The sequence below is a fragment of the Hippopotamus amphibius genome, chromosome 13, assembly GCF_030028045.1.
Source record: "Hippopotamus amphibius kiboko isolate mHipAmp2 chromosome 13, mHipAmp2.hap2, whole genome shotgun sequence".
Classification (NCBI taxonomy): Eukaryota; Metazoa; Chordata; class Mammalia; order Artiodactyla; family Hippopotamidae; genus Hippopotamus; species Hippopotamus amphibius.
In genome coordinates this window covers 65,614,298-65,627,250 of record NC_080198.1, presented here as the reverse complement: position 1 = coordinate 65,627,250, position 12,953 = coordinate 65,614,298, and the positions used below count along the sequence as shown (strand labels likewise).

At 35.4% G+C, this 12,953-nt stretch overlaps 2 protein-coding genes across 7 annotated transcripts in view; one reads left to right on the top strand and one right to left on the bottom strand.

Moving 5' to 3' along the window:
• FGF2 (fibroblast growth factor 2) overlaps positions 1-2,247 on the top strand; it is a 55,456-nt gene extending 53,209 nt beyond the window's left edge. Inside the window, exon 3 of the mRNA XM_057705729.1 lies at positions 2,062-2,247. Coding sequence (XP_057561712.1) covers positions 2,062-2,247 — 186 coding nt within the window. The remainder of the gene's footprint in view (positions 1-2,061) is intronic.
• The window catches only part of NUDT6 (nudix hydrolase 6), a 63,498-nt gene that overhangs the window by 24,761 nt on the left and 25,784 nt on the right, over positions 1-12,953 (bottom strand). For 5 of the 6 annotated variants that reach the window (XM_057705724.1, XM_057705725.1, XM_057705723.1 and 2 more), the window contains 2 exons: positions 7,173-7,227; positions 2,433-3,110 (listed from right to left, as the gene is read on the bottom strand). In XM_057705724.1, coding sequence (XP_057561707.1) covers positions 2,713-3,110; positions 7,173-7,227 — 453 coding nt within the window. In that variant the 3' untranslated portion in view covers positions 2,433-2,712. Of the gene's footprint in view, positions 1-227; positions 297-2,124; positions 3,111-7,172; positions 7,228-12,953 lie in introns of those variants that run through there. The other variant, XM_057705722.1, reaches the window with a different exon arrangement.

Sequence of the window (12,953 nt, the reverse complement as noted above, 5' to 3'; positions counted from 1 at the left end):
TACTTCTTTGCTCTAAAATACTAGCAGCTGGCGGATAAGGCAAGTATTACTGGCATGGTACGTATCCCAGTTGGCCAAGCATTGTAGGGAGTGCTAACTAGCAAGGTGGGGCACCCTGGAGGCTGGCTGAACACCAAAAAAAAGAGCATATCAATGTCCTGAGGATAACTGCCTTATATGGCTTAGATCTACTTCTGGAGAATTAGCCCATGAAGCTCAATGCTGACCTTTCACGTTATCTTTATGATTACATGACTTTTCCTTTCATCTTTACTCTTCTACTTCTGATTTTATACCTGGAATAGAAAAAGAGGAAGATTTTTATTGGTGGCACTGAAAAATGACAAGATAGAGTAACACAGGTTAATTTCAGTTAACACATGAAGCACAGTAATTTCACCAAAGGTAGAGTGAAAGTATTGGCTACGGAGTATCCACATTACTCTAAGTATTCCACTGTTATCACATCTGGATCTCTTTGACAACCATAAGAAAGTCCTGGGTATCGTATAGCTGGGTCCTTGTGCAATGTATGCTTCTCTGTAAGGCTACCTGTGATTTATTTGCATCAGAAAGTCTGAAGCTGCTTTCTCTGTAAGTTGCAAAAAAATAGATAAGTTTGCATTTCAGTTTTTAAAAGTTCAGCTAATAGCAGTCAAAACATTAAAGCCAAGTAAATAGCCAGTAAAATTCTTATGCCTAGAAGCTGACTACAGGAACTGTTATTCACTTTTAGGTCTTTCTCAGGCCTTTACTTTTAAAACACGTTGGTTATCATGCCAGCTCTTTTCATTGTTTTGCTTACTGATTTATGTTATCTCACACTTTGTGCCATTTTTTTGTTTATCTTAGAACCAAAGAGTCTGGGAAAAGATTCAAGTTTTTTGAATGTGTATTTCCCCAAACCTGAAGTTTCCTAGATTTGAACATGCAGAAATTAGCTGGAATCTGGTATGCTCACTATTATAGAACCATAGGTTTATGTCATATATCTGTGTACACATGTTGTATTTCTATGTGGAGATATGTGTAAATTTATATGGTTTTCTATTTGAGCTTATCAAACTATTTTATCTAATTGTAACACAAAAAATTATTTTTCCTCTCTTTCCTTAAATCAAGTAAGTCATTTGTTGACTTTTCCCCCAGAGGTCAGTAAGTATCATCAGTGCTACCCTGTGAAGTTGATTTTTGAACATTTACCTGAAATAATGTGACAGCCTATTGGACTCCATAACTTGAAAGAGTATTTCTAGGTCTAGCTATTTGTAAATCTGCCTATTTTCCCTGCTCTGGTAAACAGCTGAAGTAAAATGGCAGAGTGGTTTCCCTTCCCACAAGAGACTGCCTGAAATCAATATGGTCTATGTTATTTATTCTCATTACCTGTTAGTGTTTTGAGAATGCTAACCATATTATAATGTTCCAGTACAATTTTTTGGCATTATATATGTTAGCTATCTTCTGTATAATAAACTATTCTTTTTATGCCTTAGCATCAATGTCAGTCACTAGAAAAAACTTATTTAAGGAATTAATTCTGTTTCTGTGAGTAAAGTACTACTAAAACCCTTTTCCTTTATGGGAAGGTTACCCCTGGGTTATACCTCTGGTACCGTTTCACTGGACTGGGAAGACATGGATGGACCATAAATACCTAACTGGAAGCCACTGCTTTGCGTTTCCCTAAGCATAGCGTGCTTCTTGTTACTGGATGTATCCCTCTTTGCGGAGACCACTGAAATCTATGTTTATGGGATTCGAGTCTGAGCCAGTGTGGTTCCTACACCACCCATGTGCTCTTGCTGCCTCACACCTGACCTCTCCACTATGGGGCTGGAGAATGCTCCTTGGACTGGTCCTCCAAAGAGATGTGCTTGAAGTTGTCCTGTTGACATGCTGTGCTCCTGTCCTGTGTCTTTCTGCAGAATTAGATTGTGTCAGATTTTGGCCTGTTGAGTATCACTAGTTTGATTGTCCTGCTGAACCCAAAGCACCATGTACTGTCATTAAATATTTAAGATGAAAAGTATAACTACTAATTTTTCCTTTGTTTTTCAGAAATGTGTTACAGATGAGTGTTTCTTTTTTGAACGACTGGAATCTAACAACTACAATACTTACCGGTCAAGGAAATACTCCAGTTGGTATGTGGCACTGAAACGAACTGGGCAGTATAAACTTGGACCCAAAACAGGACCTGGGCAGAAAGCTATACTTTTTCTTCCAATGTCTGCTAAGAGCTGATCTTAATGGCAGCATCTGATCTCATTTCATATGAAAGAAGAGGTATATTTTAGAAGCTTGTTGACGAAAGAAAAAGAAAAATGTGTACAGCTATCTGCTCAGTTTGGGTAACTGGTCAGATAACCTTTTATCTAATAGTAAAATATTTAACCATTGCCTTAGTAAAACAACAACAACAACAAAAATTCCTGGAAAATGTATAGACTTCCACTTTTATATAGCATTTGCCTTTATCCAGCGAAGCTTACTTAGAGCTACAATCTTTTTTATACATTTGCTTCATTTGAAAAGAGGCTTTTAAAAAATGTGCATACTTACAAACAAGTTTTCTTCATGGAAATCACAGACATTAGAAAATTAAACTCATATTTCATTAACCCAAATGTCCACTACTTCTTATAATATGACACACTAATCTACATGTACAATTTACTTAAAACATCTTAAAACCGTGTAAATATAAATTTAATCCATTCCTGTCATCGTTTTATAACTGTCTGGCAGCTCCTTGTGATAGAGTTTATAGAACAAGCCTGTGTAAACTGCTGGAAGTTCTTCCATGGTCAGATCAATCTTGTCAAACCCTTCTCTGTACCCATACAGCAGCAGCCTAGCAACTCTGCTGGTGATGGGGGTCGTATTTTCAGTCTTGACTAGGTCACTGAGATCCATCCACTCACACCTTAAGCATTCACGCTGGCAAAAATTTATGTTGAATGAATATGGCTTTAAGCGGCAGATAATATACATATCTGACTTCCCAAAAGCTCCAGGATGGGTGTGCTGTTGCCGAATACTCAGGAGGGACCTGAATTCTGATTTTATACCAGTCTCTTCAAAAACTTCTCGAACTGCTGTATCTCCTACATAAAAAGAAGATATATAAATCAATAAGGATCACATTTTTAGAAATTTAATCATCAAAGATTTTCAGATAAAGAAGCATTACCTAAAGGCTCAAAAGCAAAATTGTACCCTAAGAAAATAAAGTTTTCAGTGTAAACTCTTTGCCATCTGGACATCTTGAAATACCAGAGTATTTTCTTACCACTGTATATCTAAGAAGCTTTTGAAATATTGACTATTTCTTTGGCTGCTACTTGCAGGCTTACCCACTTTTATGTATATATATAAATAGGGAGTCACATATTTTAAAATTCTTCCTGCTTTATTTTCCCAAAGGTGAAAACATAGGTTGCAAAGCTGCAGTTAATATTCCTACATATTTTTTCATTATTATCCTGTTCCTGATTATCCATCAAAACTGCCTAAATTTATAAACATCAGAATTGAGAAAAAGTGATCCATTCTTCTTTATGAAAGTCTGTAGAGGCTGCAGAATGTATTGAACTATGAAATGATTCAGCTCTCTCCTGGTCTCTCCTGGGACTGTCAAGCCTCTGAAGTCATAGAGCAGATTCCTTTATAACCATTTTGATATGCTCTTGCAGTTATCCTGAGTGGAATCCCACCATGGTAATTTTTGGCATTTTCTTTGTTTCCTGCAATTTCAAAGAACTTGAATTCATTCCTCCAACACCAAAATGCTGCAGTGATTTCATCAGAAAGATTTTAAAAAACTTGCAATTTACAGAGTTTTATAATACAACCAGGGTTTTCACATTTTATAAGGTTGATTTTTTTAATAATATGCAAATTTCCGGTACAGGGTTTTTATTGCCATTGACTTATTTTTGTGGCTCCTTTTTCTGAATATCCACATGAACCTCCTACGTGGGGTTTCTCTAATTTTGTGATGCTCTGTCATTGTCTCCCAAAGTGCTTATGACAAGCCCTTAAAAAAGCTGCCTTCCAAGCCTATTTGCTGGGAAGTTGCACAATTGCCACAGGTATAGACTTTTGTTCAACTACCCTTTAACTGCCTCCATATTCTTGTTTGTCAAAGTGTCCATTATATTTGCCTTCTCAGTAGTCCTACTCGTGAGGAATAGGCAAGAAAGAGCAAGTAAAGAGAAAATGTCTCAATGTTTTCTCTAGTAAGCAGCTCTGGAAATAGGCACAGGAAGAGTAAAGTGTTTAAAATATGACATTTGTCTGCCGTATTTGAATTATATGTGGACCTTCCGTAGAGTTGAGATTTGCCTTAAACAGTTAGAAACTATATTTTTAAGCTGAAAACATAAAAGAAGAATTTGTTAGGAAATCTTGCCTTAATGAGAAAAATAATTTTTAGCAGTATACATGTTTGTTATTGTTTGTTAAAGATTGTGGCAGTAGTCTTAAATTTTACGTCATTTGCTGATCTGACTTAAAGATTGTTTAAATGTTTATTTTTATTCTTTAAACACTTTGAAAAAATGACCATGGGAGTCTTGTTTTGCTTTTAGTAACACTAATCAAGAGTGTGGCATTTAGTCCCCGAGTCTAGCCTGTTTGTGTGTTATGTAAGCACCGGATGGGGCTGGTGAACGAATGTGCCCTGCTCAGCAGTCACCACAGCACTTGATTCAGAATCAGTGCTGCCTGCAGGGTAGTTTGATCCATTTAATTTGAATCCATGATATCACTGACTAGACTAAAAACTGAATGGGCAAATAAGTGCTTCTGTATCTAGAGGAACCTCTTCCATCTTAAGATTGAAATCTCCAAAGATTTTACCATGAATTAAAAATTTTTTTATCTAGGTAAAGTGCTTTATTCTCTTGTACCTTTATTATTGTAATGTACTGTAAGCTAAATCGAAATAACTGTTTTATAGGTTTGAAAGGAAAAACCAAGAGGGTTTTGTTTTTATTTTTGCTGGTTGAAAGATATGTTTAAAAATGTTGTAGTGTTTTGTTTAGTTAAAGGACAATGATGAAATGGAGTTTATATTTGTTATTTCTATTTTGTAATATTTAATAGGATTAGGTTGAAATAAAATAAAATAGGAAAAACTGTGCAGAATGTGGGTTTTCCTGGTGTTTCCCTCTGATTCTGGTACACTGATGAGCTCTGATCAGATCCCACTGCTTTAAAGACCTTTGGCTATGCAGGGGAATCTCTTCCTGTTGGTGGTAATGAGATTTTTTTTCAGGAAGGCAGCTTCTCCATTTTTAACCTTGTACATGTATTGTACTCTTAGGGTATTATATTAAAGCCTAAGGATTGCATTCTGTTTTGTAATATGCTCTTAATGTTTTTTTTAAAACACTACCGACAATAGTGCTTCATTTACCTAGTACTATCAAAGAATGAAGGATTCCAAACAGATGTGCTTCTCAGTTAACTAGTGTTTACTGCTTAAGAGCCAATATGAATGTTGTGCACATTTGCAGTATACCTAAAGTATATTACATACTTGCCTAAAAACAGAGCTTAAATAATGTAAATAATTCCTGGATGATCTGGCTTCATCATTAAGAATATTATTGTACTGTTACAAAACAGAAATGCCCTCTATACACAGTCTTTCAGATCTCTACTGTCAGTTATCATTTCTAGCTGCTTTCAGGGTTTTATCAGTTCTGAGGCAAGGCTTCAATTTTTAGTACTCCTAGGTAGTATGGTGAATGCCAGTTGCTGCTTTTTTCTTAATTCCACATAGTTGAGGAGTATATATGATCTCTGAATAGATGGGTTGTTGTGACAGCCACGGACACTTAAAAAAAAGTAGTGAATTCCTAATTATATGGACTTGAAGGATTCTAGAGTACACTCGGACCTACAATTACACACACTTGGCTTGGAAATGTTTCTTCATTTACATTTACATATACCTGAAATTCAGAATATCCATAAAAAATTAAAAAGTCAATTTATTTGAGAAGGCAAGACAGAAGAGAAAGCTACACAAACCTTCTCCTGTAGACTGCTGTTTGCCCAGTATGGATTTGATAAGGATGTAAAACATAAACTTAACTAGTTCACACGATCTCATATCACATAAGGATAGTGTGAGATAATCAGGAGTTCCAGAATAAATGGCCTTCTCTTTCAATACTCGCACCACTACAGAATCCTTTGATTTCAACAGAAGACATAGCAAACTCTAAGCAAAAGGTCAGTAAGTACCTAAAAATCAAAATTTGCTATGGATATATCTGAATGTAGTGTATTTACTTATAGGATGTTAGGAGTTGGTTCTATACTGTGTATAGGGCATTTTAATCTGTGGAACATTAAAAAAAATCATTTCAAGTATATATATATTTAAAATATTTTAAAATAAGTTAGGACACTGCCTTCATATAAATGCTGGCTAAAGAGAATAGGGGACATACATATTGAGGAAAAAGTCATAGACAAATAATACTGGTATCAAATGAACTGATTATGAGAGAGGCTGCTCTTGACTCAATGGTTTAAGAAATAGGTAGGGAAACAGTTTCTATTCTTTATTTCCTACAAAATCCTGACATAATGAGTTCAGTAAATTGTTTTAGGAAGTTACCTCTCATTTCAGACTTTCTCATATGAAACATTTTACTATGTTTTGGCTTTCTGACTATCCAACATAAACAGATAAAATCTTCATAAACAGAAGAATTATGTCATCACTGTTCTATAATTGACTTTATAAATAATTCTTATTTCACAATTTAAAAGTTACTCTTCATCCCTATATGATAAAATGGTCAAGAATTTGTATTTTATCAGTTTAATTCCAACAATTTTAGTTATATTCAAAATAACCCTTAATGCTAAACTTGACTGATGTATATCCAAAGCTTCTAATTTTCAAGCAATTTAATCTAGAAGCAGTCCTAAGCAGAAAAATAGGTGTTCTGCTCCTAATGGTATTATTTATAATAATGGAGTAAGTTGTAATGTTAGAAGTTTTGCTGCTAATTTTATATCATCCCTGAAGTAAGTCTAAACCAATTAGAAAAGTTAAAATCTTATTCTCAGCTCTAGAGCAAGAAAGTAAACATATGAATTTCCTCAACGTTTTCAAGTCAATTAAAGATATGTAAAATACACACCAATATCTTCTCCAGGCTCTGAGAGGCCTCCTGGAAACTTCCACATATTTTTCAACTGCAGTATAAAATCAGAAAATAAAGTTAACATACCTTTTATTCACTAACATACACAAACACACAAAGATGCCACAAAATTTACTCATAATTGGTCAAGGTGGTTGAGAATTTATTTTTTGGTAATTGCACACTAATTTTTTTCAGCTTCCTTCCTTACTCTTCCCTTCTTTTGAGGGGAAACTGGTGACTTGTGAAACCTTTTCCCACCTTTTTCTTCAGGAACCAGAAGTGGTTTTGTTTGGTTAATGTGATAAATTCTGTATGAGTGAAACAGTGGGGGAAAACATCTACTGAATTTGTGTAGTTAAAAAAATTTTGCTGCTAGTTTATTAAAAAATAGAGGAATCTTACTGATGCTGCTATAAATAAGTAGAAAATACAGTATAAATTTAATCACTGAAGTATGCTATTTTTAATTTTCACATTTACTTTCTGTACTGTGTGTCTAATCAGATATATTAATCTTAAGATTTGTTCTCTGTGTTAATGATTTTATGTAAAAATGTAACTGCTTTTCATGGGAAGTGTGAATAAAATTGATTAAGTTGTGGCTTTTTGTATACCATTTCTTTCTGGTGGGGACGGACATGTGGGAAGATCTGATCTAGGAATGGGGATAAATATGGAAAATTGATTTAAAATAATTCTGAAGTGGCATGGCGCAATATTCTTATGGATGACACGATTATTTTTTCCTGTTAGAATTCTGTTATATCAACCCATCACCATGATAAAAACTGAAGAATGAGAAATTATGAAATCCTCTTAAAAGTACTGCAGCTTGGAGCCAGTACAACTCATGTTCTTCATTCATAAAACAAGTTTATGGACCTTTACTGGTGTGCTTTGTGACCCACTCATTTCCTGGACAAGAGCTTCTTAAAGAATGTGTCATTTCCCAACTATGCTAGGTTGGAGACCAGTGGCATGGTTCCCAGAGTTTCCACAGACTGTTGATTATGTGGGTACAGAATTGAGGCTTTCCACCCTTCCGTGTTTGGCTCAGACTTGAGATTAATTTATAAAGGACATTATGTCTTACTTTTTTAATGTAGAAATATATCTCTAAGAGTATCTCAACATTAATACAATGTCTTTGGGGTTCCATTTTGAAATTGTTCCAGAAGCTATGTTTCTACAGAAACTATGCAGTCTTTTGTCTGCTAGGATATTAAACTTCACCACCATAAATTCTATTTCTAACAAAAGAAATGTTATAATGGGGCAAACAAATAATTCCCCAAAACAATAAAAATCAACTTCTAAAAATCTTTACCTAGACCTGATTATAAATAATTGGAAACTGTTGACTAAATTTGGAGATATGAACTTATTAGAAGGGGAAAAATGCTAGATACAAGGATTGAAAACAGCTCACACAAATTTGGCTTTATTTCATAAACCTTAGGTATGGAAAGATTAAGTATATTTTTATGCTGGTGAGTAGTCTGTGATATTTTCTGGCATCAATTAGGTTTAAAGAGCTTATTTTAAAAAAGCTTCTTCCTCCCAAAAGCTTGAGCTTACAGTTAGTTCTAAGTGGTAGGTTGAGAAGTTATGTGGTTTGAAAAACCTGGCTAATGTTGTAGATATGATCAATCAGTGGAGGAACAAGTATGTCTTCTCACTTTTTTTTACATTAAAAAAATACTCCCACCAGCTGGGTTTAGCAATATAATAAGTAATAATAAATATTACTCGGTAATGTATATTGAATGTCCACTATGTTCCAGACACTGCTAAATGCTTTAATAATTATACACATTTAAACTTTACAGTAATCCCATGAGAAACTTATTGTTCCCACTTCACTTTTTTTCCATTTCTTTTTTTTATTGATGTATAGCTGATTTACAATATTGTGTTACAGCAAAGCAGACACGTGTACAGCAAAGTGGACACGTGTACAGCAAAGTGATTCAGTTACGTATATATTTTTTCATATTATTTTTCCATTATAAGTTATTATAAGATATTCAAAATAGTTCCCTGTGCTATATAGTAAATCCTTATTGCTTACTGTTACCATTTTAGAAGTGATGACACTGAGGACAAAAAGATTAAATAACCTGCCTGGAGTGATACAGTGTGTCGTAAATTCACGGTTAAAATTCAGGTGATCTGATTCTAATCATCTTTTAAATTTAAAGTTGATTTGCTATTTTCACACTAATCCTTTACTACTATTTGCTGCTTCTTCATATACCTTTTTATCTTTTCTTCATATCTCAGTGGAACATTCTATATAAACCCAACCAGAATCTGTATCTTAGTCTTACACTCCTCCAGGGTTTGAACTAAAATGTAGTTTGATATCAAATGTCTTTGTATCCACCTCTTGTCTGTGAGTTCCCTATCTAGAATCGTTTGATTGGTATGAGATTTATTACTTTGCTAGTGATTTACTATGACTCTAACATTTCCAGGATATTGTTTCATAGGGGAAAAACTACCAAGGAAGGGGCAAGGTTGGGTTTTGAATATGTTTTGAATATGAACAGAAATCCATATTTTCTGTTTTCACCTTTGTTCTCCCTTCCAATAAAAGAAGACAAAACATCTCTATGCTTCAAGTGTAAAATCCCATGATCCTTTTCTCCCTAATCTTAAAAAAGAAACTTTCCATTCTCTTCTAAAAGAAATATTCTATTCAGACATTCTTGTGCCTCTTTGCTTGTTGGGTCCTACCCAATATTCACATATATGACCCTTCACTGCTTTGAGCTAGTGAGGTCATCTAGTTCCTGAAGCATATCTGATTTTTACATACTACAAAGGGCAATCACCCTTTTAAGTTATAAAAATGTGTGATTTTAAAGCATATTTAGAGTAATTCTATTATACTGTAGAATGGTGAATGTGATGATAAATTTTTCCTATATGTTTGCCAATTATAAATCTGGTGTATGTGTGTGTGTGTATGTGTTTGTAGGGGTGAGTGGAAAATAGAAGAGAGTGTGAATGATATACGGTGGTCTCATCAATCACTGGAACCTCTCTCCTTCCTCGGTGTTAGGAATTACTAGCCCCAAAAGTAGGCCTTTTTGATATCAACAAAGGGTATTATTTTTTAATGCATTCTTCATACTAATAGAGTATCTGATATTTCCTGTTAAGGCAATTTCAAGTTTAATACCACTGTTTCCTTTAAAACTTGTCCTGAAGAGAAACTCAAGTTTATTTTAGTGTTTCTAGAATGGGTAAATAGGAATGACTCATTTTCTGATCCTTTTTCTCACTATTTTTCAACCCACAGCCATCTTGTTTTCCTAAGCAGATGATTAGCTTCAGGATCTTCCCTGGGTGTGGCCGCTGAAATCCTAACTAGGAATTTGTGTATATAGACTCCCCCCCCCCGAGACTATTAATTTCTTTCAAATTGGAAATTGTCCAATCTCAAGAACCGAGGACAAGGGTGCAGACTTGCTAGCCTCTTCCTTTTGGTTCTCTCGTATTATTTGACCTTCTTGTTCTTCCCGCACTCAGACTTGGTCAGATGCCTGAGATCTCATTATCTTTTATTTTCACTGTTCTAGTCTTTAATGCTACTATTCTCACTTTTCAGAATTCAGAGCCACTGTATTTCGATGAATCTAAGTAGCTACAATATTATCACTGTTATGAGACAGATGCTACCACAGAGATGTCTTAATAAGTTTGTTCATTCATTCAATAAAAATTTACTGAGTGCTAGGTTTAGGGCATACAGAAATTAATGCACAATACAGCAAGGCCAATCATTCTCTTTCTCCTTAGACTGCTGTATTTTTCTTAATAGCATTCACTACCCCTTTATATATTATTTAATCATTCACTTATTATTTGTATCTTACCTATTTGAATATAAGCTTCAGATGTAGAAACTTTGCTTTGTTCATTAATGTTTACCTAGAGCTTAAAACTTAGAGCCTACAGCATAGTTATGTATAGGAATTCAGTAATGCTGAGCAAATAAATGAATAGGTCCCTGCCATTAACTCAGCTCTTTAGCACCCAGTTTACAAGGTCAAGCCACTGTTAGGTCTCTTATTTCTCAAAATCATGGAGCAGGGACAAAGGAAGGGACTGTATGGGTAGGGAAGGAGAAAGGACATGTTTTAAGTATTTCAGCTTTGAGTTTGAGTGTGCATTTGGTCATGGTGAGGGTTAAACGTTCCTCTGCAAGAAACACTTGACACTAATGCCTGGGAGGAGTGAATCACTTAAAGGAGAAAAACTGGCTCAGATGTCTGAAACTAATGCTAATTAGTTATTTACGGCTAATAGATATTATTTATGCTTAAATTGCACCTAACACAAAAATAATTACAGAAATTAAATGACTTAGTCTCACTTTACATACATTGAGCTATACATCAATACTCAGTTATCATATTTTATTGCTGTTAGATAGATCTCTGTTTATAACATAAATCAAAACCCTAAGAGTATCACTTCTATTTAATTCATAAAGAAACCAAAGTCTTACATAATTTGAATTTGTTTCTAACCTCTGCCAATCCCAACTGCCTAGAAGGACAGAGGGGATCATGATTAGTTTCTGAGCTGCAGTACTTTCTCATTCTTAAAGAACGAATCATTGGCAAGACTGAAAATTAGCAAATGAAGAATCTGGATGCCCAGTGTTCTAGGTGGTGGTTCTCAAACTTGACCGTGCACCTACATCACCTGGAGGGCTTGTTAGCACACAAATTGTTGAGCAGCATCCCCAGAGTTTGATTCATCAGGCCTGGGGGTGGGGCAGAGGTGTGAGAATGTGTGGTTTCTAACAAGTTGATATTACTATTGTCCCTCAGCTTCAAACTCACCCTCTGTGCTCTGCCTAGTGATGCTGGAGCTGGGACTCTGCTAACCAGTTTCAGTCTTGCCAACTGACTCCCTTTTAGGCTCCATCAACAGACCACAAGGCTGGAGGATGAAGAAGGCACCAACTCCTCCTGTCTGCTTCCTGTACCTTCCCATGTGCCTGTGGTTCCTATATCGCCTCAGCATGTTGCTTCATCCTGGCAGCAGCAGTTCCCTCCCATAGCAACAGCCAAATCCACTCTGCAGTTTTCTAGCATTTCCAAAATAAGCTTCCGTGTCCCCTCTACAGAGACACCAGCCAGCTGATGGTTCATTTTCAGAGGTCTGGGTCCCAGGCCCTCTGAGTTCAGAGACATCAGCAGCACTGAACAGCATTTCTTATTAGAGATTTGATTAGCCATGTGCAGTCCCACATGAAGGGATGCACACCCTACCAGAATGGCATAAAAATTACTAAACTGAAGACATCTGCAATACAGCAAGATGCAGAAAGATTTTTCTGAGATTCCCTTTATCTGATTAAAGGTAAAGCTTTCTGAGAACAAAGCTGCCATAAGTAAACCCTTTCTGGAGGAGCTTCCTGCCAAGAAGGAAACTAACCTTTAGCACCTGGTGAGAAACTGTAATACACAAACTGTACTAGAAGCTGCCATCCCTTCTAAAATTACTCTTCATCTCCTTCACTTAATCATCTCCCTTTTCTCCATAATACTCTCTCTTCATACACTTTTGTTCAAACCTCTCTCTCTCTCTCTTTTTTTTTTTTTAGGCCAAATATGTACTGCTTAAGTATCATTGCTGGCACCTGAACTGAAAAGAACTGTCAACCTCAGCAACACAGTGGCATCTGTACTATGTATTAAACAGTGAAAAAACTACCTCCCTAAAAACAAACTCCATTCAAGTGAAGTCTTTTGT